At 45.4% G+C, this 22,826-nt stretch overlaps 1 protein-coding gene across 6 annotated transcripts; it reads left to right on the forward strand.

Annotated features, from left to right (window-relative positions):
* Positions 1-2,392: 2,392 nt before the first annotated feature.
* Positions 2,393-22,729, forward strand: PRPF40A (pre-mRNA processing factor 40 homolog A). Of its 6 annotated transcripts, none has more exons than XM_048953347.1 (27): positions 2,393-2,973; positions 3,917-4,054; positions 7,124-7,204; positions 8,466-8,496; positions 8,684-8,706; positions 9,533-9,610; positions 9,707-9,817; positions 10,264-10,384; positions 11,568-11,592; positions 12,340-12,630; positions 12,995-13,100; positions 13,684-13,748; positions 14,213-14,377; positions 14,739-14,847; positions 15,032-15,182; positions 15,987-16,120; positions 16,224-16,338; positions 16,488-16,591; positions 16,751-16,867; positions 17,103-17,240; positions 17,778-17,873; positions 18,660-18,746; positions 18,833-18,929; positions 19,155-19,216; positions 20,351-20,485; positions 20,856-20,897; positions 21,626-22,729. In XM_048953347.1, exons 1-27 carry the CDS (start codon positions 2,611-2,613, stop codon positions 21,716-21,718), a joined length of 3,078 nt encoding a protein of 1,025 aa, XP_048809304.1. In that variant the 5' UTR covers positions 2,393-2,610; the 3' UTR covers positions 21,719-22,729. The 6 variants fall into 6 exon arrangements, with proteins under 6 accessions (XP_048809304.1, XP_048809308.1, XP_048809305.1 ...); XM_048953348.1 differs by having other exon boundaries at positions 2,394-2,973; positions 16,500-16,591; XM_048953349.1 differs by lacking the exon at positions 20,856-20,897 and having other exon boundaries at positions 2,394-2,973.
* Positions 22,730-22,826: the final 97 nt, after the last annotated feature.

Consider the following 22,826-nt stretch of genomic DNA (forward strand, 5'->3'; position numbering starts at 1 on the left):
TTAAGCTTACATATGTGAGCTGTTCTTTATTAAGAGATAACTAATTGACTTCACAGATACATTTGGCTTTAATGAAAACTAGTGGCAGAGCTAGAAACAGTTTCTATCAACAGATTTCAGGATCCCTTAAAAGAATGCCACTGCAGCAGCAGTCTTGTTCCAGTCACATAAATGACAGCTTGTGATGTTTGTGGGATCCCAACTTGCAAAAGCCCTATAAATCCTCATACTCATACCTAGCAATAAGTTCAGAGCCTTCAGCAATGAATTCAAACTCTTCAGCAAACTGGTATTTTGTCTAGGGAAGACTGCATCCCCTAGATAAGGAGGACATCTGGGGCCTAATAGCAGAGCCTCAGCACTTCACCAGCTTTGAGGAGGTACACTGTAGTGTTGATGATATAAACACCATAACAAGATTGATGTGCTCGTTACAAACTTACTGGTCATGGTTTTGTAAACAAGTTCTTCACCAAATATGGGAGCTGGGCTACATGACACACAGCCCTTCACCTGGACAGCACCTCACAGTGGAACCTCACAACCACCACAGACCCCCTTGCAAAAAAACCCATATTAACACAGTGTACATGTAATACTAGATTTTAATTTGTATACCAGTTCTAGGAGCAGGTGGGCACTCTGAAAAAACCCTATGAATATTAGTGTACTAAAACATACAAAATCTGTGTGCGCTCAGATGGTGAGGAGCAATCCCTCAGGCAACAAGCACTGCAGTAAACTAACATCTGCTTTCTGATCACAGAATCACAGGGTTGGAAGGGACCTCAAGGATCATGAAGTTCCAACCCCCCGCCATATGCAGGGCCACCAACCTCCCCATTTCATAGCAGCCCAGGCAGCCCAGGGCGCCATCCAATGTGGCCTTGAACACCTCCAGGGATGGACGGGGCATCACAGCCTCTCTGGGCAGCTGTTCCAGTACCTGATCTGCCATTCATGCTGCCAAGGTTCATTCCTGGATTTTGGTTGCAAAAGGGAACTTTGGCCTACAGTTGAACAGATCTGTAAAACAACAAGAGCAGGGCACCAGCAGAAATGCTTTCACATTTAGAAGCCATCACACTTCTAACACCGCTCATTTTGGATAGCACATCTAAAGGGCCACACTCACAACTGGCTGTAAGAAACTGCAGCCATAGTTACACCAAGCTCACCTGCATGGATAAGTGCCAGGTACTAGGAAACAGTGCTGGCGTGCTGACACCTGGAGATACACAAGTAAAAAGGCAGTTAGCACAATGCATATTTCTTCATCTGCATAAGCTCCACGTTTTTTAGTGGAGTTGTGTTCTTATAACAAGCTATACGGAAGAAGGCTTTGAGGAGACCTCACTGTGGCCTTCCAATTCTTGAAGGGAGTGTAGAAACAGGAAGGGGAACGGCTGTTTGTGAGGGTGGACAGTGATAGGACAAGGGAAATAGTTTTAAACTGAGACAGGGGAAGTTGAGGTTGGATATTAGGAGGAAGTTTTTCCACACACAGGGTGGTGAGGCACTGGAACAGGCTGCCCAAGGAGGCTGTGGATGCCCCATCCCTGCAGGCATTCAAGGCCAGGCTGGATGTGGCTCTGGGCAGCCTGGGCTGCTGGTTGGTGACCCTGCACACAGCAGGGCGCTGGAACTGGATGAGTACTGCAGTCCTTTGCAACCCAGGAAAGCCATTCTATGCTCTCATGATATGACCGTATGCTGCAGCATTCCACTGAAGACCAAGAGCGGCATCTCACACCATTTCAGTCTCAGTTAACCACGCAGGGAATCATGCCAGCCTGCAGCTTTCCTTGCCCCGGTCTCCATGCGCTCTCCCGCTCCCTTCCAGCACAGAATGGGCTCAGGCAGCGCGGGCCTCCAAAGCACGAAGCCTCGCGATTCTCCACAGCTCAGCCTGCAGCAGGAAGCCGGGCACACACCGGTCCATTGCACGCCCGGCCGCACAGCCCCGCTCCCACCATGACCTTTGGCCGCAAGCCCGGCGAACAGAGCGCTGCGCGAACACGAAGGAAAAGCTGAAGCGGGAACAGCTACAACGGAGCGACCCAGAGCCGGGCAACCGCACCGGCTTCCGCTCCTCGATCCGGCCCACGGCCCGCCTCCGGAGGCCCCGACCACGCCGCGCTGACGCCGGGGGCCGCGCCCGCCTCGCCGCGCCGCCGCAGCTCGGCGCGTACCAAGCCAGCGCCGCGCGGGGGGGAGCCGCGGCGAGGCGTCGAGAGGCGGCACGCACCACCGCCGCCAGGCGGAGGGGAGGCGGCTGCATCCTCCCGTCGCGCTGAGGCGGGCGAGGCAGGAGGCGCGCTGCGACACACCCCTGTTTGCGCGGCGCTCTTGGTGCCGCCCGCCCGCAGCCCACGTGAGCGCTTTCCCGGCGCTCCCTGCGCTCGGCCCCCGCCGCAGCTTCCCCCCGCGCCAGCTCCGCGGCCCGGCCCCGCGCTCGCTCTCCGCCGCCGGCCGTTCGCCGCTCATCTCCGCTCGGCTCCGCCGCGGGCCCTCCATTCCTCTCCCTAACCACCCGCTAATCCCCATTCCTGGCCGGCGGCCGCCAGGGCGGGCGGGAAAGGGCTCTCGGAGGCGGACCCGGCGGCCAGGATGTCCGGAGGGGACTCGGCGGCGGCGGCGGCCACGGCCTCCCCGCAGCCGCTGCCGTTCTCCCTGCCGAAGCCCCCTCCCCTCATGCAGCTGACGCCGGGGGACGCCGTCCGTCCCGTCGCTTCGGCCGCCGACCAATCGCCGAAGGGCACCCGGCTGGCGGGGCGCCCCGATTGGCCGGCCGGCAAGCCGGTCAGCCTGCTGGCCCCGCTGCTCCCGCCCCGCGGGGAGCCCGAGCCGCTGATGCCCTTCGGCCCCTCGTCGCGGCAGCCACTCAGAGGGCGCCTTCTTGGCAGGTGCGGCGGGGGCAGCTTGCTCAGCCCCTCCATGCGGCCCGGCGCTGTGGACCGCAGCTCTCTTATGGTGAGTGCGGGGGGGAGGGCAGGGCGCGGTTCCGCCCCGGGAGGCGGCGCGGTTCTGCAGGGCTCGGGGCGCTGCGGGGCGGGAAACCTTCGTGTGGTGCTGAGGGGGGGGGAGGAGGGGGAGCCTGCAGGTCTTGGGTGTCTTACTTTAATGGTTCTATGACACTTTTTGTTTGTTTGTTTTTCCTGTAAAGATCCGTTCTGGAACGGTCGTTTGTTTAGGGACTGTTTTCCTATTAGCAATTTTAGGGCATTTACACGCATACAGAAATACAGAGCTAAGCCTTGTAGTTTTCAGAGTAAAATCCTTCCAGCATGTGTCCCATTACTACCGCTGGTGCCAATGGCTAGAATGGAGTCGTAGAGCATCCTGATTCAGAATGGTCATCGAGTCCAGCTCCTGGCTCTGTGCACAACCACCCAAACACAAGGCTTTTGCTGCATTTTGATATATATGCATACATATATATCTCAAACATTTCCCCATCGCCATACCAGGTACTGGAACAGCAGCAAGCCCCATGTTTGAAGGAAAATAAGTTAGTGATGATCATATTTGGTCTGACTTGATGTATTTTGGTCACAAGGAGCAGGAGAGGTGTTGCTCGTCCCACAGGGTGACTTGTGTTGATCTAAGTTCAGTGTGTTTTTCTGTGGCAAGCCATAAGATAAATAATTATCAGAGTTTTGTTTCCTGTTTGCGTGTTGATTTTGAAAATTTAAATGCCCTTGTTAGTTCTCAAACTCTGACAGGGGGATGGATGTAGGAGACTGAATGCTATTTGTCGTTACCTTGCTTGCTGCCAGGCAGGATTGAGCTAAAAGCCAAAGTGAAGTACGTAACTTCCAGCTCGGCGTTGAGCATCTCTTTGTTATCAGTGGTTTTTGAGGGACGGGGGGCTTGTTGGCTTCATGCTCACTTGTTGTTTGTTGCTGTCTTTCAGATGGGACACCCAGGGATGCCGCATTACCCGCCCATGGGAATGCACCCCATGGGGCAGAGGCCACCAAACATGCCTCCAGTTCCACATGGCATGATGCCTCAGATGATGCCCCCGATGGGAGGACCACCAATGGGGCAGGTGAGCCATTTTTATGATTATTTTTCTTTTTTCTTCCTATAATGATGTCAGGTCATCCAATGTAGGTAAGTTGCATACAGTAGCTTGCAAATGAGGTTAATAATTCAGGGTGTTCTGTGCCACTGTTCCTATCCATGCAGAAAATGCTGAAACTCTTCTTGTTGTAACAGGTAACTGATGCACTTTGTTTAGAACTTTGGTTGTAAATAGATGTAGGTATTAATCTTTTTTTATGATTTTTTAATAAAAAGCTCATTGCTAGATTATTTTTTTTTAGATTTTGAAGAAGTAAAAACATCACCTTAATACATACTGGAATCAGAAAGGTTTGGTTCTTCTCAGGTGTTGAAATAAGAGAGCTCCTTGTTTCTCTAATTCCTGGCTGTTATGTGCATGCAGATGAAGGCTGTTAAGGAGATGCAGGGGAGAATTAATTAAGACTTGAGATTTGCAGAATTCCCTCTTGAATCCTAGAGAGTGAATTGTAGCTGTGTAATATACTGTTGTTGCTAACATATTATGCAGTTTGAAAAAGAAACTTGGCTGTTCAGATCAACGCCAGTGAAAGTAAGCTGACAGGTAGAGTAGCCAGAATCAGAGCTGTGCCTTTTGCACATTTAAAACTTTATTCTCAGTGATGAAAGAGCCTTTGTGCTTTCTGATCAATTTTTGAACTTGTGAAGGAAGCAGTTCTCTTTCTGTTTGTTAGGAATGCTTCAGTAGTACTGCTGTCATAGCAGCTTGCCTTAGGAGAAACCGAGGGTTATCAACTAGATGGTAGAGAAGAGAGGGTGATGTGAGTGATTAATGCTCTGAGAAGAGCCCTCAGGGCCCTGCTGGCAACTCCTTGCTTGGTTTCCTTTGCAGTACCTTGGGTAGAGGCTGTGGATGGGGCTTTTTGTCTTGCTCGTGTGTAAAAGCATGAGAGGAACCTTCAGCATAATTCTGCAGCCTGTTAGAATGGCAAAAATAATGCAGTAGTAGATTAGGAGAACTTGACCACTGGTATGACAGTTAACAGTGAGAATTTTTCTTTGTATATATTAAACTCAAACAGCAATTTTGTTTTATTCCTCTGCTTAAGAGGTATGCTTGTCTTAACTTCTGTTCCACTGTGCTTACTCATTCTGTGAGTATTTCAGTCTGCAATATTTTAATGAGCAATAGTGATGGAGAGCTCAAGAATAGAGTAAAAAGCTTTACTGTAGAGTAAAAGGCTGCAGGTAAATGGCTTGGCAGTGAGGGGCTCAGTTATCCTATGGCTTTGAGGATGGGACAGGACAGTGGCACACTCACACCAGAAGTATGAAGGTGTCAGCTTATGTTGGCTTGTTTCCTTGGGTGATAACCTCTTTCTTCCAGCATCTGTCTGAGGTTTATTTGTAAAACTTTGCAGGATGGAACGTTCCTGTAGCTTGTTCTTCTCCTTTCTGAAGAGAACCACTGCAGGGCAAGTGACTGCACAGGCAATAGCAACAGTAGTATGACCTGGCAGCATCGTGCAGAGCAAGGCCTTATTTTTTCCTTTCCTGTGTTGGGCTGGCATCACACAGAGCCCAAGCAGCGTTCAGGGTTTCTGGAGGACCTGGGCTAGGGCTTTTAAGAAGCTGCAACAGTGTCCCAGCCCTCTTAGATGGAAACAGCAGTGGGGCAAGAGTGCTTTCTGCTCCAGCTTCTACAGGATGGCGAGGAACAGGAGGGGCTGCCTTCATGTCTTTCTTTCCTTCCTCATCCTCCCAAGAAAACCTTATGGAATGAGGGTGAAGCTGCAACCCTACCCCATATTCCTCTCTCTGCACAAAGTGCAAGATGAGGAGAGCGGTACCCTGATAGTCCCTGAAGATACAGGGGGATGGGGTCACTTGGCCAGCCTGCCAAGGACAGTGAAGGTAAAGGGACATAACTGAAAGGATGAAGAGGGTTGACTTCTAGAGGTCTATCTGGGGTCAGTGAGCAAAAAATCCAGTAGGAAGGGACCTGAATTAAATATTTTGTTGCTTTTGTCATTTTCTTTTAATGGCTTAGTAGTTCTTAGAAGCCACATCAGCAAAAAAGTTAATGGTAAGCATGCAAAATATTAAACTTCCAGTACAACTTTTCAGTATATATCACTTCAGTGCATGGCTTCTGCATAAGCATCCCTTTGAGACTGTAAGCAGAAGTATCTGAGCAAAGCTAGCTTATCTGGGTAGCAGCTCTGTGGCTCTTCTTTTGTCTCATCAGACCTCCCAGCAAACTCAGATACAAGTCTAGGCTCAAAATTCTGTGATACTGTATGTACCCCCACTGCCAAGTTCACGTTGTGTATGGCTTCATATTGAATGTCACACCAAGGGGTTTTGTTCAGATGTTTTGATGTTTACATGGAATAGATCTCTTCATACTGAAGTCATTTGGAGAAATGCATTCTTCCAGTGTCCCTGTCAAGTGTTTCTTCTTGCAGAGCTAAGAGGAAAGGGAGACAAATTGAAAGCAGCAAAAACCTGTGAGCAGAACTAATCAGAGTTTACCTTTCCTGTGTTTAATTAATTCCATGTGGCCTTGGAGTTTTGAGGAGATCTTTACAAACCTCTGTTTTTCCTGTTTTAACTTAGGATTTCAGTCACAGCTCATCTAAAGGATGGCACGTGGTATTTATTGTTGCTCTTCTGTAGTTACAGTAGCTGTGTTTGTTATTACTTCATACGTGACTTTGGAATGGGGGGTTGTGTTGTTCCTCATGTAGATTTTGTAGGAATCAGAAGGGAATCAGAGTTCTGCAAGCTTAACTTATGTTGCCAAATTCTTTGTAAGTGGTTTGTTTTGAAGTGTAGTGTCATTTAATTATTTGAAACCAAACCAAGAAAAGAATTATCACATTAAATGTCTGAAATATCATAGAATGATAGAATGGCCTGGGTTGCAAAGGAGCACAGTGCTCATCCAGTTCCAACCCCCTGCTGTGTGCAGGTCGCCAACCAGCAGCCCAGGCTGCCCAGAGCCACATCCAGCCTGGCCTTGAATGCCTGCAGGGATGGGGCATCCACAGCCTCCTTGGGCAATACCACAAGGTGCACTGTTTAATTGCAGATGCCTGGAATGATGCAGTCAGTCATGCCTGGAATGATGATGTCTCACATGTCCCAAGCTGCTATGCAGCCTACGGTTCCGGTGAGTTTAATTTCACTTCTCCCTATGGTGACAGGTCTGTATGTCTCTTGGATTAGCATAGCTATGTCTTTGTTTTTCTTCAGCTAGGTACGAGAAAGGTGGTGCTGATGGCAGCAATAGAGAGGACACTGCTCACGTTGAGGTGTGCTGGGTGACTGAGTGTTGGTGCTAGGGAAAGGATGTCAACTGAAGCGTTGGGCCTTCATCAAGTTCCTGCCTCTTAGTTACAAGTCTGCTTCTCACTGCTGCTGTTTGGTGTTTCAGGAGTTGTGTGTTACACTCAGTGTCATTTGAGTGAAGTTTAAGAACTCCGGGGGTAAATTCATGGCAGCAGTGCTCTGTTAGTTCCTGTGCTCATGTCAGTACTCACTAATGTGCTGAGTGTTTCAAAAGCTGCCAAGCACAGAGCATGTTGGTGATTCTCCTCTGTCCCCATGCTGAAGTCATTACGGATTTCTGATAACTGATGCTTGAGATATTTGGAGATGAATCTGAAAATGCTGGAGCCAAAAGAAATTGGAAAGGAAGGGAGGAAATCAATGCTAAGCTCAGTCTAATTTATTTATGTTCTGTTTTTTTTTGTTATTGTTGCTGTTTTTACATATTCTGGCAGATTGCTTTTCTGGAACTCAGTCAGGGCTGAATTTTTGTTCAGTAGGTGGATGTGTGATGTTCATGAGGCAAAGAAGCATTACAGAGGGCTCCAGCTTGTAATTGCACGTGTAACCCCCTTGGCAGAGATGGCAGGAGCTCACTCACACCTTTGTGCACATGTGAGACAGTGTGTCTGTTACAGCAGCACCCTTGTACCTCTCTGCAGTGGCAAGCACACCACAGCCTGCAAAGCATTTTAAAGCAAAGTTTTCACTATTTCTTAGCTTAAAATAATCTGTAGGTGGAAAAAAAAAATCATGACTTTTTTGTAACCTTGATGACTTGCCTGGTAAAATTCCAACTTACTGAGTTAGTGTTGGCTGTCTCTTGGACAATGCCATCTCCAAGTCCCAAATGTAATCTGAGGGTCACAGAGGCCAGCAGGATTGTTATACTCCCATCTTTGTTCCATAGGAGTGTGATGGTCTTTCACCCACTGCTGTGCAGGTTGGCTCTGTTTCGTGATCTATGTGAGCAGTCATTTGCAGGCAGCTGATGAGAAGCAGTGTGATTTATTTTGCACTTGCCCTTGCTGGGAGAAGCACTGTATGTACTGATGGAGTTACAGGTGCAGTCAGCACTTAAATATCTTCCTTTGTTTCCACAGCCAGGGGTGAACAGCATGGATGCACAAGTAGGTAAGTAGAAGTTCTTTGTTGCTGTTTCAAAGCATTTCCCAAAGTCTTGAAAAAATATGTCCATTTCTCTGTAAAACATCATTTATCTTCATTGTTTCTTAGAAAAACATACACTCATTGAAATCTTTTTGCATTCTTGTATGAAAAAATAAAGCAACCAAACTTTTCTTTTTATTGTTTCAATTAGGTGTGACACCTCCTGGAACTCAGGTAAGTGGACACCAGCATTCTGGACATCTGTAAGTGTGGTGTTGTGCAAACATTGCTTTGCAGATGCAAAATAAAACCTTGTCTTTCTGTTTTTTCTTCTTTGCTGCTCTGCCTGTGACTTAAGGTTTCATTATCAATCTGAAGTTAACACTCAGACTAATAGCTGCTGGTGCTTTTCTTCTGCTCTGTCAAGTACAGATGGTCGCCATGATTGTTTTTGTGACCTTAGCGTTTTCATTTAAAGGGACTGAGCTGGAGCTAAAGCAGAAGGTGCTTTCTGCTGCGTTTACATCCATTCTTTAATGGTGAAATTATTTATTTGTGGATTTCCAAGTGGAGGTGGCAGCTCCACATGCCCTTCTTTAGGTATTTTTGACTTACCTGAACAGCATGTGAATTATAGCCCAGGTACTTTAAAGCTGCCTCTTTTCAAATTAAAGCCTTTGCAAGGGACTGAAGCAGAGTGAAAGTTGCTCCTTTTTTTAATCCCTAAATCCCCTCTGTGTATCACTGAGCACTTTACAAGCAGATTTTTATCTCACGTTGGGGTAACTTCTTACATCTGCCATACTGATGAACGTTTTGCTTTGGCAGTTCCAGTGCACGTGGTAGAAATCTGTGTGCAGTTCTCGTGCTGTTCCTTAACACAGGTGTGCTTTGCAAATGACGTTTACTGGAGGCAGTGCTGACTCAAATTTGTTCAGCTGTTGTTCTGCTGCCTTTCTGTCCCTACTGAGTGGTTTAGTGTATTTAAAATGCACACTGAAATGAAAAACAAACAGTAACCAGAATGTCTTTTCAGAGCTCTGTTTTGTTTCACCCTCAGACAACACATCCCGTGGTTTGTGCAGCTCAGCAAACATCCACGACCAACAGTTCAGGCAGCGAGGAGCACTCTAAACAGGTTTATCTGCTTTCCATTTGCACTGAATTTGTTTTAGTGGCTTTCAGCAGCATCCTGGTCAGCATTCATCATTAATGCTCTGCTTCATTTGCCCAGAAATCGACGTGGACGGAGCACAAATCGCCCGACGGCAGAACCTATTACTACAACACTGAAACAAAGCAGTCCACGTGGGAGAAGCCAGATGATCTTAAAACACCTGCTGAGGTAACAGTTCAGACAGACTGCTGTGTGACTTCGTGTGAAGGCACAGTTCACTACCATGGCTACCACATGGCAAAGCTGTGCCAATGGATTTTCATCAGTGGCAGCAAATGCCTATGCAGGTTTTTTTTGCAACTTTTCTAATTTTACCACCCTCCTTACATTGGTGCACCTTGAAGCTGCAAACTAAACAAAATTCTAAGCGTTTTTTCCTCAATTCTAAGGTAAATTTCCTTTACTGAAAGGATGGCACTGGTATCTCAGTGATGTGTTTGTGTCACTAGAGAGTATCAAGGGTCAGTGAACACAGTGAACATGATCCCTTGTGTTCGTTGGTCCTTAAATTATCACTTGGCTGAGGAGTATTACAGGCTCACTTCTAGCAACCTCTTTAGTTTTAAAATATTACTGTAAGTTTGATTTTGTGTCTTTGTTTTTTTGTCCATTAGCAATTGCTGTCTAAGTGCCCCTGGAAAGAGTACAAATCTGATTCTGGAAAGCCATACTACTACAACTCCCAAACTAAGGAATCACGCTGGGCAAAACCCAAAGAACTCGAAGATCTGGAAGGTAATGGCTGTGACAAGGATGAGCTGAGGGGATGGCAGAGGATTGCAAGCTGTGCTATGGCAAAACATTGTTTTCAGTGTATAGGAGTTACAAATCTGTTAGGCAGTAGTTAGAATGTAGCATGAGATTTCTACAGAGCGCCAGGTTGTGTTTTCTACCTCACCAGCCCTTCTTCCTTTATACCCTTCATTTTCCCCTGCTTATGTGGCAGCAGCAGCTGCTCCCCCTCGTGTCCATAAACGGGAACTGAATTCGTATGGAACTAAGCTTGTTCAGGCTGGGTGAATGCTCTGTCATTGCATCAGGCAGTGCCTCAACTCTTTCTTCACTTCAGACCCACTGCAGACCCGTTTTTCCTTACTTAGCAGTCAGCCCTATAGAAACTTTTAGTAGGACTTCTGTTCAGGTTGGTGAGGGAAGGCAAGAATTTAAGGGCCACTATAGCAATCCACCTTCACTTGGGGCAACAGGATGAAAGGTGCTGGATTTCTGTAGTGCTGTGCAGCTCATAACTGAGTAAGAATTACTGACACTTTGTTGTGATTTCTTGGAAGAATTTGAGAAACAGTGCTATGCTTCATAATGAAAACAGAGCTTGTCTACTGAAAGGCAGAATTGTGTGCAAGGCTTTGCTTCGGTGTTATTTGCTTATGTGTCTTGAAATTGTTTGGAGCAGCTGGAAATGCAGTTGGTGGGTACACTTGTACTGCTATTCCCTGTTGTAAAGAAAGTGTCCCTTGGCCTTCCAAGCATAATGTGCTCTTGTTCTTCACTTTTAGCACAGTTTGTGTGGTGTTGTGAGGGAAATAAGGTCTTGGCAAAAAAGAAAAACTACAAAATCAGCTGAGTATGAAATGAGTACAGAAAGGTCTGCATAGAATAAACATCAGTGACTGTTAGAATAAAAAAGAAAGATGCATTCCAGTAAGCCTGACTTTATCTGTTCTTTAAACGTGTCTGTTGAAGTTGGAATAATTATTTTAAATGGAGAAATGTACCTTTAATCTTTACTCAGTGGGATTTCTACAGTTTGTTTTAGATGGTATTTTTTCCAGTTTTTAAAGGGGAATAGGAACAAAAATATTTAAAGCCAAATTGTCTACAGCAACTCTTTACAATGCACAAAACAACTTTTTCTAAAGCTGTGTTTTAATTGTTGTTTGTTTTTCCCTTTCTCTTCTAGCACTGATCAAAGCTGAAGAAAACAGGTGTGTTGTCACTTTGATACTACTGCTGTGTTTTATAATAGGCTGTCTGTTACTTTTTTAAGAGTACAATCTTGTCTTTGAATCCTGAAACATGGCCCTTGCAGATTTTCATTCAAAATAGTGCCTTAATATATAGAAATTCTTAATTATCACAGAATGGCCTGGATTGCAAAGGAGCACAGTGCTCATCCAGTTCCAACCCCCTGCTGTGTGCAGGTCGCCAACCAGCAGCCCAGGCTGCCCAGAGCCACATCCAGCCTGGCCTTGAATGCCTGCAGGGATGGGGCATCCACAGCCTCCTTGGGCAGCCTGTTCCAGTGCTTCACCACCCTGTGTGTGAAAAACTTCCTCCTAATATCCAACCTAAACCTCCCCTGTCTCATTTTAAAACCATTCCCCCTTGTCCTATCACTGTCCACCCTCACAAACAGCCGTTCCCCCTCCTGTTTCTATTCTCCCTTCAAGCACTGGAAGGCCACCATGAGGTCTCCCTGCAGCCTTCTCTTCTCCAAGCTCAACAAGCCCAGTTCCCTCAAGCTTTCCTCATAGGAGAGGTGCTCCAGCCCTTTGGAAGTGAACTGGCTGGTCTGCATAGATAAGCAGATTCAGTAAAGCATTTCCTCTTTCAGAGCTCCTCTGAGGCATACCTTTTGTACAGCTCCTGAACATCACTAACTTCCTTTAGCTGCAGCCTTCCCTAAGCTGTCACCTCTTAAATGTGATTGTTTCCACTTTTTGTACCTGCAGCACCAAGACTGAAGAATCTGCTTCAGCAGCTTCTGCTGCAGCCGATGCAGCCAACGCAGCCACCACAGCCACGGCTGCTGCTGAGGCTGCCACAGCTGGTGCTGCTGGTGCTGCTGCAGCCTCCGAAACAGAAAGCACTGCTGCCTCTGCTGTGGTAGAAAACGAGAGTGTTGCTGCAGCCACAGCTGAGGATCAGGGGCAGCAAGCAACTTCAGCTCCTGCAGCTCAGGAACAGGGTGCAGAAGGTGCTGCTAACGCAGCTGATGACTCCAAGCAGGACGGTTCAGCAGAGTAAGTCCTGTTGTGTGGGATTCAGCTCTCCTGCAGTTATTTCTTTGCAGATTTGGTTCACCTCCCGTTCCGGCTGGCTGATCTGCTTTGACAACTAGTTAGTGAAACATGAGCATCAATCTCAATGGCAGTGCAGAAGGAGGAATAAGAGGAAGGAGCACTAAACCTGTTTTTAGGAAAATTAATGCCTTCCCCTTCCTGGCCTTCACCCAAAGCTCCTAGAGAACTGCCTGTGGTTCAGACACTTGATAAACTTTCCATAGTGCTCTGGGATAATGTGATATGTTTACCTTGAATGGCTCTTTGGTGGTTCTATCTTAAGATAAAATGCTTAAATACTAAAATCATTAGTTTTTATTTATAGTGCTTCAAAGAAGGAGGGCGATGATGCGCAGCCAGTTAAAAAAACCTACACCTGGAATACAAAAGAAGAAGCAAAACAGGCATTTAAAGAACTCCTAAAAGAAAAGGTATTTCAGTCAGCTTTCTTTCTCCTTTATAGCTACCAAAGCTGCATTTACCAGGAATGGCTCGAGGTCTGTTGTTGTTAAAGAGTTGTTCACAATGAGGGGAGAGAGATTTACAAGAAATCTGAGAAAGGAAGCATGGATGGCTTAAGCCTTTACCAGGAACATTTTGAATGAGGAGCAAAGTGTCTGATGTTCATCAGAGCTCTCAGTTGTTTTTCTTTTCTACCTTTCACATGACGCATCATAACCACTGTAATGTAAACTAACCTCTGTAATGTATCACCACTGCAATGTGTCACCACTTGGTGTTTCTCCAGAATTCAGTCTGGAGCAGTGAGTGATTTGATGGGCACCTTCAGCAGGTGCTTCAGAGACAGGTTAGAGATCATATGGAAGGATGACAACCTGAAGTTTGGGACGCAGCATTCCCATAAGCTGGTCTGTTTTAGAGATAGTCTCTTCTTCTGTGAAGTCAATTTCCAAACAGAGAATGTATTCCTAACCCCAAAAGTGTAGTGCATTGCTCTTTCACTGTTGGATGTTGATGCTAAATGTGATCAGTAATGATGCAATGTCTTGACAGCGAGTACCATCCAATGCTTCTTGGGAGCAAGCCATGAAGATGATCATTAATGATCCTAGATACAGGTACTGCTTGGTTCTTTACTCATAATATCTGTAAATGAGGGACTGGACTGGTGTCACTGATGTGAAGTACAACTCCTAGCATTAATTCCTGACATGGGAAGGATGTGGCAGTTGTCAGTGCTATTCTGTACAGTCGATGTGGTTTGCTTAGGAATGAAGACACACTTTTGATCATGATGGAGATAAATCCTTTCTAGGTTATTTTGGAATGGGTGCCTGCCATAAACATTCACAGAAAGGGAGCTTATATCCACTGTAAGAGTAGTATTGCAGTGTGAAATGGGTGAATACAAGCTGGTATAACCCTGAGGGGCAGGCAGGTCTGTGACTGGTGGCCTAGATCATATTTGATTTCATCTCAAATATTTGGGTTACTCAAATCTGTTTCGTGCTTTGGGTCTTTGGTTTTGATGTTTAAATGTAATTACCTTTCCTGTAACTCATGTTTTCTTTTTGATACGAAGTGCTTTGGCAAAGCTGAGTGAAAAAAAGCAAGCCTTTAATGCTTACAAAGTTCAAACAGAAAAAGAAGAAAAAGAAGAAGCAAGATCAAAATACAAAGAAGCTAAAGAGTCCTTCCAGCGTTTTCTGGAAAACCATGAGAAGATGACATCCACAACACGATACAAGTAAGGCACCCTGAAATCAAGTTCTGGTCTTGATGACCTCGACAAGTTTGTCCTTAAGTCTTTCCTGGCAATGCTTACCTTGCTACGTGCTCAGCCTTGTAAAGCCTGTACCTAAAATATTGATAGGAAGACACGTGTGCTCAGTTTGAAAGAATGAAAGTAAAATTCAGGTTGGTTTTTTGTTTGTAAATCAAAGAGAGGAAGCTGTCACCCAGGCTGTCCGTGACAGAAATTAGGGAGATGTTGCACAAAAGAATTACTGCTTATGAAACAGTTGATTAACGTGATTGCAAGCCAGCAGGGCATTTAAAATCAGTTATGAGCAGTAAATTATTGGATGCTTTTTCTTTGTTTTGTACAGAAAAGCTGAACAAATGTTTGGGGAGATGGAGGTCTGGAATGCAATATCTGAGCGTGACCGCCTGGAGATTTATGAAGATGTTTTGTTTTTTCTGTCTAAGAAAGAAAAGGTAACTTTCTTTCAGACTTGCAAGTACATTGATCAGTTGCACTGAGTACACAAATCTTGCAAGCAGTGCAGTTCTGTGCATTGCTCAGGGACAGTTGAAATGCAGGCAGAAGGGAAGGAATTTGTAGCACAGATGTTTGAGAAGCAGGTGAGAGCATTGCTGCATTACTGCATTTTCTTTGCAGGAACAAGCCAAGCAGTTACGGAAGAGGAACTGGGAAGCTCTGAAGAACATCCTTGATAACATGGCCAACGTCACTTACTGCACGACTTGGTCAGAGGCTCAGCAGTACCTGATGGACAACCCTACGTTTGCAGAAGATGAGGAACTTCAGAGTATGTAAAAAGTCCATGCATTTGTTGTGAATGAGGGAATGGCTTTGTGGGGATTCCTGGTTAAGGTTTGCTCTCCTGCAGTCAGGAGCAGCTGTGACAGCCAGTGAGCAGCAGGAGTAGAGAGATATGATGTCTTACTTTTGGGGGAGCTGAGTCAGCTTCAGAAGGCATTGTTGATGCACCCTCAGTGATAAAACAAGGGGTTCCTTTTTCCTGGAGATCCAGCTACCTCGGTATTTGTTACCCCCTGAAATTTGAAGAATTATTTGGCAGCATAAGCAGTGTGGCAGATAGTTGGGCTTCCTTCTGTTAGACTGAGGTCCTGCTGTGTTTGTTTACTTAAAAGTAACCATTACTCTTAGAGTGAGAAAGTAGGCTTTTTCATTCTGACCTGATTTCCTCATAAATGGGTTGATCCTGCATTTTAAGAGCAGCATTTCCATTTGCACAGCCACGGAAGTATTTGACAGATGCTTTGTGTTCTGACTTCCTCCTCATGTTTGTAAGATACCTGGGGTAGTAAAAGGGAGATTGTTTTTCTCTTCAAGACTTCTGTGCTCTGTACTGACAGTGAGAATTTGGGCAGGTTGGAGGGGAAGTGGGTTGGTTTTGTCGCTGCTTTTGGTGTTTGGTTTTGTTGTTGTTGGGTCATTTGCTGCACAGGTTTGTCACATATTTCAGTGGCCAGTGAATCTTCCTTCACTCCATCACTAATAAATTTGGCAGCAGTTAGTCATCTCTTAAGAAACACTGTAGTTAGTGTCACTGCTGAACACTTACTATTCTGTTGTTACCTGTTGCTAGATATGGATAAGGAGGATGCACTGATCTGCTTTGAGGAACACATCAGGGCATTGGAAAAAGAAGAGGAAGAAGAAAAACAGAAAAGTTTACTGAGAGAAAGAAGGCGGCAGCGGAAAAACAGAGAATCTTTTCAGGTTGGTGGAGCTGCTGTTTGTCTCAGACATGGTCAGATGATGACACAGCCTGTGCTTTGTATTTCTTGGGGATAAGCTAATGAGCAGTGCATGTATTTCACAGATATTTCTAGATGAGCTGCACGAGCACGGACAGTTACATTCAATGTCCTCTTGGATGGAGCTGTACCCAACCATAAGCTCTGACATCAGATTCACTAACATGCTTGGTCAGCCTGGTAAGAATATTTCCAACCCTGTAAACAGTAAGGCGTAAAGCTCTCAGGTGCAGGCAGTGTGAAGCAGGGTTGTTTGTATGTTGTTTTAAAATTAAAAACAATTAAAAAAACGCAGCTCTTGTATTAGAGCTAGCTTTTGACTTATCTAGTTTCTTCATCAGGATCAACAGCGCTCGATCTCTTCAAGTTCTATGTTGAAGACTTAAAAGCACGTTACCACGATGAAAAGAAGATCATAAAAGATATCTTAAAGGTGAGAGGGGAGATTGCTGTCTTTCTTCTAACGACAGATCTCCCTTTCTTTTGGAAGATATGCCGTGCACACAGTGGGAAGCCCCATGCTGTGCTATTAGTGTGACAGTTCCTGACTCAGCCCCTTGCCAAGAGAGTAAGTTTGTTTGTTTATTTACAGGATAAAGGATTTGTAGTGGAAGTGAACACTTCTTTCGAAGACTTTGTTACAGTCATCAGTTCAACTAAGAGAGCCACCACTTTAGATGCAGGAAATATCAAGCTGGCTTTCAATAGTGTAAGTATGAACAATAGGAGTGCAATATGAGATCCCTGTAAAACAACAGCCAGCACTTATGTTCCCTGTACCTGTGTTTGAGAAACGCCGCTGTGTGCTTTGAGGTACTGGGCAGTGATAAACAGAACTCCAAAGATGAGCTGTCTGTTGGGCTTTCCAGAAATTGCATGAAACTGAACTATGAATCTTCCCTTCTGCTGTTCTTCAACTGATGTCACAACTTCATGTCACGCAGCTGCTGGAAAAGGCAGAAGCCCGTGAAAGAGAAAGGGAAAAAGAAGAAGCTCGCAAAATGAAGCGGAAAGAGTCTGCCTTCAAGAGCATGCTGAAACAGGCTACTCCTCCCATCGAGCTGGATGCTGTCTGGGAAGATGTATGTATTGCTGCTTGGCTCTGGAAGTCATTCCAAATGTATCAGCCACCTGAACACATGCCAACAACTACGCCTAGATTCTCTGTGCTGGAGGTTCCTGTCTATGCAGCACAGACCCATAGGAACGAGTCGCCTCTTCAGCAGGCATCAGAATTGGAGTTGAAAAATTTAATTCTACCAATACCTGTTTGGTTTATTTTTAAGTGAATGGTTTAAGAGGAGATACAAGCACTCTGCTTAGCTAAAAGCCTAACTTTGTCCTGGTAGGATTAAAACCTTTCCTGTCAAAGCAAACTTCATGGTAGACGGTGTGCTTTTACTTAGCTTGTGAGGCATGTGCAGAAAAAAACCCAATTCTGCATGCATGTGTATCCATTTGTGCAATTGAGTTAAAGATCCTGCTGGTTACAAAGCTGACAAGAAACAATGTGACCCTTTAACAGCACTGTGGCTTTCCCAGCTGGTGCAGTTATGTCATCTTTAAACTTCAGAATGTCTGCATTTCATGTCAGTACTTCATTGCTATTTCTCTGACAGATCAGAGACAGGTTTGTGAAGGAACCAGCATTTGAAGATATCACTCTAGAGTCTGAAAGGAAAAGAATATTTAAAGATTTCATGCATGTACTCGAGGTAATTCTTATTTTATCTTTTCCTGATGAGAGAATAGATGGTGTGCAATACTTAGTTGATTGGTTCTTAAATTCTACAGACAGGGATGTTCTGCATTGCCAAGGAGCACAGATGTTAAAACCTCACCTTGAAAATAAGGCAGAGAAGAAATGTCTTAGCATTATTTGATCCATGGTTGTTCTGATGTGCACTGCAAGGATTTTCAGAAGTTAACATCAGGATTCCCTGATTTATTGTAGAGCTGTGGGGAGTTCACATTTTGTCTGTTTGACTGTGAACAGCTTGGTGGTGGTGGCTGGGAGGGTTGTAATGTAGTTTCACCGTTTCACCCTTAACTTTTGGATCAGCCAAAGATGTTAAGAGTTGATTTGCAGAAATCTTGGCACTTCAGTCTTGTTCAGAAAGGTGTTATCTTCGATAGGTAATGAGATCCAATGTTTGTTTGTTTCACTCGCTGCAGTTTGTACACGTTCAAATGGTTTCATTTCAGAATTTCAGATGTTGCAAAGCAAGGCTTGCACTCTGTTCTTGGCCAACCCAAGCAGTCACTTCAAATAGGAAGCACTGCAGCAGGGATATGGGAAACAGAAGCTGTGTGCATCCATGCCTGAAGCTGCCTGTTCCCTTGCTGCTGAAGGCTTGTTCTAACTTTAACGTGGCACTGCTGTCAGTAATGCTGTTCTGTAATCACTGCTAGCTGTGGGTGCCCTGTGGGTGATGGGAGACGTTGTTGGTTTCACGGTGTGCCCTGCAGACTAACGTTTGTCTTTTCACGTTGTGCTCCAGCACGAGTGCCAGCATCATCATTCAAAGAACAAGAAACATTCTAAGAAATCCAAAAAGCACCACAGGAAGAGGTCTCGCTCTCGCTCGGTAAGGGCTCTGTGGTGCCTTAACATCTGCTCCTGTCACTGTGGAGGCCTTGCTGTCCTCTTGCTAACCACATCTTGTATCTCAAGGGCTCGGAGACAGAGGATGATGATAGCCATTCAAAGAAGAAAAGGCAGCGTTCAGAATCTAGATCTGCTTCTGAGCGTTCTTCCAGTGCAGAATCTGGTATGAGACTTTTGTTTCTTTGCTTTAGAATGACTGTTACTGATTTATTGCTGGGCAATTGTCATAGAATCAGAATGGCTTGGGTTGGAAGAGACCATAAAGGACCATGAAGCTCCAGCCCCCCTGCTGCAGGCAGGGCCACCAACCTTCACATTCAATGCTAGATCAGTATTAAATTATAATCAAATCATAACTATTGATTTCCCTCCCTCCTTTTGTTTGCAGAGAGAAGTTACAAGAAATCAAAAAAACACAAGAAAAAGAGCAAGAAAAGAAGACACAAGTCTGTAAGTAGAGCTGACTTTTTTTGAGTTGGCTTAAGGCTCAGCTTGACACCTCATGGCCAGCCTCAGTAATCCTGTTTGTTATAAACTGGCTATAAACTTGTTACCAGCTGGCTTCATAGCAGGCAGTTCTCTAGATCAGACCTGGTTATGTGTAACTTAAAACCATTTAGAACAGTAACGTGGGGGGCTTTAAACTGCAACTACAGAAGCAAATATGAAGGAGTGCAGTATCTTGCCATTGGCTGCTTGTCATTGCAGTGTGTCTTGGAGTTACTTCTGCTGTGGAGTGCTGGATAGAATCCCAGCATCTTTTCCTTTCACCTCATGCTGAGCATCAGTCCTTTCGTCTGCCTCAGTAGCAGGATTGAGTTAGCAGCTCTGACATCAAATGAGCAGCAGCATCAATAGAATGTAAAGAGTAGAAAGAGAGCTTTCATCCTCTGTACGTCACTTGAGGCCAAAGTGTATTTTTGGTGCAGGTAAAGGAGGGAGTTGATGTCTCTGAACTCAGGTTGCTGCAGAACTTTTCAAAGCGATGCTCTGTTGTTTCTGTAGCACGTGAGCAGCTGGCTGTGCCCTTCAGTGGACAGCATTCACACAGAGATGGATACCAGTGTTAGACATTGAGTAATGTGTCGGTGCCAAAGGACTGCAACACAGACAGGGTCACATCAACTTAGCTGGGATGAAATGCAGAATGAAAACAGCCACAGCACCTGAGCCCTCAGTGCACAGAAGTCCAGGAGCATGAGAGCATTCAGAGGTGGCAAAGCAGCCACATGAACAGATGAACAGTTAGCAGACTTCACCCTTTGCAAAGCTGTTATGGAATGAGTGGCACGTGGGTACAGAAGGGATTTATTGCATGGATCCAGCATGCCCTGTCTTTGCATGCACTGAAAATGGTGAACGTTTTTCAGGACTCTCTCCTTCTGCAGTAACTTCAGTAATGTTTCTGCAGTACTTATTTCTGCCCTGGTTACTAGGATGTGTTAAACTCACAGCCACTTCCAGCAGTTTCTTTCTAACGTGGCCTATATTAGAATGAAATCAGACATTCTGAGGTGTATTTTATAAACCATAATACCTAATACATTTAATAATAATATTTAATATTTTCCCTTTATTACAAAGGATTCACCAGAATCTGATATTGAACGAGAAAAAGACAAAAAAGAAAGAGAGAGAGAAAGTGAAAAGGATAGAGCTAGACAAAGATCTGAATCAAAACATAAATCTCCGACTAAAAAACGACCTGGAAAAGATTCTGTAAGCTTTCTTATTTCCTTTTTATGTGATGCCTTTGGGCTTTGTATATCAGTGGGATGCTAGAGTATGCAAGCTCTATAGCTTCATAAAGAGTTTACTTCAAGTGAGGTGTTAAAGCTTTATTTATGTTCTGATTCCATATGTAAAAGAACCAGATGCTCAAGCAGAGCCAAATCATGCAGATTCTATGCCCTCACTTAGTATTTGTTACTAATGGATTTATTATTTGGCCCAATACTGCTTATTGCTGGTTGAGGTAAGGTGTGAATGAGGCTGTCTGTTTTATAGATGGTACTGAAGCTTAGCCCACAGTGTGGCAGAGTACTGTTTATGACCAAACTGCTTTTCTTTTTTCCATCCAATTTGCCAGATTGATCTCAAAGGAGATGAGGACAGCTGGTTAAACGCTGAGGTGATTGTGCAGCTCTTCCATTCTGAAATTTGAGTACTCTCAGCACTGCTGTAGTAGTGCTGGGCTGCTGCTGGTCTCATACTGGAGGAAAATCTTAATTCTTGCACGTTTTGAACTGGAAAAGTCACATAGAAGCATAGCTGTGCCCATGGTCTGACTCTTTGCTGCGATGGTTCTGTGTACAGTTTGTTTTGGAAGGGTCAGAGCAGTGTTTCAAAGATGTGTTTGAATGGAGAAAAAAAAAGAGTGGAACAGCATTGTTTGGGTTTGATGAGGGGCAGTGCTCTGCCTCACCCAGCTCAGCTGCGCTGTGCTGATGGTGCTGTCCTCTGTACGATTCACCGTGGAGGGGTGGGAGGCAGACAGCTGCTTTTTGTTGTGCCTTCTGAAAGTAATCCGCTTTGGGCAGCCCAGATCCGTGCTGAATGCAGACATCTGCCAGGAGCAGGAGCTCAGCTGTGGCTGTGAACACAGGCCCAGGAGGAGCTCAGCCCTTCCCCTTGCAGTGCCTTGCTCTGAGCGCTGCCCTGTGTGCTCTGGGAGCTGACACCAGAAACACCAAACGTGAATGTGTTGCATTAAAAATACCTGTAGAAAAATCCCTGTGGAAAACGTAGAGCCCATCTGTGTCTTCCTGCACAGAGCAGGGTGTGGGGGCACGTGGCAGGGCTGCAGCTGGGAGCTGGGCAGCCTGGCTGAAGCTCTCACCACCCCTTCTCTCCCTGCAGGGCAACTGGGACACCTCGGGCAGCGAGCTGAGCGAAGGGGAGTTGGAAAAGCAGAGGCGGACTCTTTTGGAACAACTGGATGAAGATCAATGAGAACGTTATTTATACCAAATATGTTTACATTGTGGCATAATAAAAGAAACCAATGTTTAATTCAGGATGTGGGTTCTGATATCCTGAGTTCCATTGTTGAAATTAGGGTGGGTTTTAATTTTACCACATAAATACATCCAAGTATTCTTACGGGCCCGGCCCCAAACCTACAAAAGTGAATGAAATTCTGAGTTAAGCCGAATGTCGTTGGGCAGCACGGGTGCTCTGCTCCCCTGGAGGGAGTCCTGGAAGGGAACAGCGCCATGGAAGACGCCTCGGGTCTCACTGGACCTCACCTGCAGGCTGAGCAGAGCCTCGGCACCTTTCTAGCAAAGCATCTCTGCGGTGCACTCCTTCCTAGAAAGGCAGTAACTGTTCTTCCTGGCCGTGCAGGCAGGTAGAGCTTCGTTTTTTAGAAAGATTCTTAATATAGTTTCTTGTGGCTTAATTTGTTTTATGAATTTGTTGTTATTTTTGAAAGGGGGAAGGCAATGGGTGTAATGAATCCGTTTCTTGATCTGTACTGCAAAAAAAACCTGTCAGCTATTGGAATTGCTCCTTCATGATCCGCGTTCCTACCCAACCCGTTCCAAGCACTTATGTGAAACAGAAGACTGCTGAGAGATTCCTGTCCAACAATCACTTCCAAGTGAGATTGTACAGTAATTAAAAGCAGACGTGGCTGATGGGACTGCATTCAGCCTCCACTGTGGCATCAGCAGAGGGTGCTGCCGCTCACAGCCGCCTTCTGTGTTCACATAAAGCAGCTCCGGATGTTCTCTCTGTGCTTATCTTCACTATCAAAAATCAAACTGTAAGTTGAGACGTTGCCTTACAAACCTGCTGAAGAATGTACCAGCCCCACACAAACAGCAGCTGCAGCATCCGTGCAGGACGTCAGCGTCAGCCCAGCCCTCGCAGCGCCGTGCTGCTGTGGTACACCTTCTGCAACCTTTGATTGGAATATTTTTGTACATTTCTAGCAATTATTAAACCTTGTCTTCTGCTGTCTACTGGTATTTATTTCTACTTCAATGCTGCGTACAGCTCTGATAATTTTTTCCTGTCAATGATTTCTGGATTCAAGCCACCTCTGCTTACAGGAAAA

This window comes from Lagopus muta, chromosome 8 (assembly GCF_023343835.1).
Source record: "Lagopus muta isolate bLagMut1 chromosome 8, bLagMut1 primary, whole genome shotgun sequence".
Lineage (NCBI taxonomy): Eukaryota > Metazoa > Chordata > Aves > Galliformes > Phasianidae > Lagopus > Lagopus muta.

Bases quoted from the DNA above. Each gene is read 5' to 3' on its own strand.
- PRPF40A (XM_048953347.1), top strand. From the start codon at position 2,611: ATGTCCGGAGGGGACTCGGCGGCGGCGGCGGCCACGGCCTCCCCGCAG. The intron at 12,631-12,994 runs GTAAGTCCTGTT...TTTTATTTATAG, and splicing joins AAGCAGGACGGTTCAGCAGA to TGCTTCAAAGAAGGAGGGCG. The intron at 20,898-21,625 runs GTGATTGTGCAG...CTCTCCCTGCAG, and splicing joins ACAGCTGGTTAAACGCTGAG to GGCAACTGGGACACCTCGGG.